The sequence below is a fragment of the Nematolebias whitei genome, chromosome 19, assembly GCF_014905685.2.
Source record: "Nematolebias whitei isolate Nwh7 chromosome 19, NemWhi1, whole genome shotgun sequence".
NCBI classification, from domain to species: Eukaryota; Metazoa; Chordata; class Actinopteri; order Cyprinodontiformes; family Rivulidae; genus Nematolebias; species Nematolebias whitei.
Window position 1 is genome coordinate 39,800,629 of NC_056516.1, and position 1,275 is coordinate 39,801,903.

The following is a 1,275-nucleotide window of genomic DNA, read 5'->3' on the forward strand; positions in this document are numbered from 1 at the left end:
CCACAGTCTAGTCCAGAACCAGAACTCGGTGTCAGAGCCACAGTCTAAGTGTGTTTTTTCTCTGCAGCTTTCATCAAGGAGAGAAAAATGGGTCTGAATGATTTCATCCAGAAGCTGGTGTCCACGCCGCACATCTGCCAACAGTGAGTACAGTTTTTTCAGCTGCAGGAGGAGCAGGTTTTATGAGGGACCAGCGGTCCATTCATGATCTGTGACGCTGCAGGACCTCAGGGTAATCTGCTCCCTGAGGAGCAAGAATAGTTAATCACCTCCTGACTAATCCCTCATGTTCCCTGCGGCACCATAAACCTCGAATCCAATTAATCCACCCTGCATCGGGTGGTTCTGACCCACTCCATGTCCGGTGCTGTGGAAAATCACAGACACATCTGTACCCCCAGATGTTGCCATGAGGAGGGGCTCACAGCTGATGATCTGAGAGTTCACCTGTCTGAGGTCTCAGAGGGGGGTCAGATCTCAGCTCTCAGACTAAACTCATCCAGTCTAAGATCCAGAGTCACTGGATCAGAACATAAAAGAGGCGCCGCGATGGATCAGTGGTTAGCACTGTTGCCACACAGCAAAATGTCCTGGGTCAAGTCCCAGTTTGGAACTGGGGTCTGTGTGACCAGAGAGGATGAATAAATGAATAAAGAGGAAGTGACTGTGACTTGTTTTCCTTCAGCGTTGAAGTGAACAACTTCCTGAAGGTCGATGAGAACCAGAACGAGGAGGATGAAGATGGAGGTCCGGTAAGATCTTCCTCCTTTTTCACTTGTCCTTAAATCTGTCACTGGATCCTAAATGTTTCATGAATGATCCTGCAGATGTGCCTGAACCCGCGCAGCTCGCTGGCTGACGACCTCCAGTGAGTATTCTTCATCTTCTTCTTCATCTGCATCTTCTTCATCTTCATCTTAGGTTGAAGGATTTCAAAGTTTGTAAAAATATTTTTCTGCCTCAGGATCAAACCGTGTGACTTCGACTACCTGAAAATCATCGGGAAAGGCAGCTTTGGAAAGGTGAACCACCTGTCTGTGTGACTGAACCACCTGTCTGAGGGGCTGAATCACCTGTCTGAGGGGCTGAACCACCTGTCTGAGGGGCTGAACCACCTGTCTGAGGGGCTGAACCACCTGTCTGTGTGACTGAACCACCTGTCTGTGTGACTGAACCACCTGTCTGTGTGACTGAACCACCTGCCTGTGTGACTGAACCACTTGTCTGTGGGGCTGAACCACCTGTCTGAGGGGCTGAACCACCTGTCTGAGGGGC

At 49.9% G+C, this 1,275-nt stretch overlaps 1 protein-coding gene across 1 annotated transcript in view; it reads left to right on the forward strand.

Annotated features, from left to right (window-relative positions):
- si:ch211-195b13.1 (STKc_SGK domain-containing protein) overlaps positions 1-1,275 on the forward strand; it is a 5,966-nt gene that overhangs the window by 482 nt on the left and 4,209 nt on the right. The window contains exons 2-5 of the mRNA XM_037693189.1: positions 68-143; positions 686-752; positions 828-868; positions 965-1,022. Of these exons, the coding sequence (XP_037549117.1) occupies positions 68-143; positions 686-752; positions 828-868; positions 965-1,022 (242 nt within the window). The remainder of the gene's footprint in view (positions 1-67; positions 144-685; positions 753-827; positions 869-964; positions 1,023-1,275) is intronic.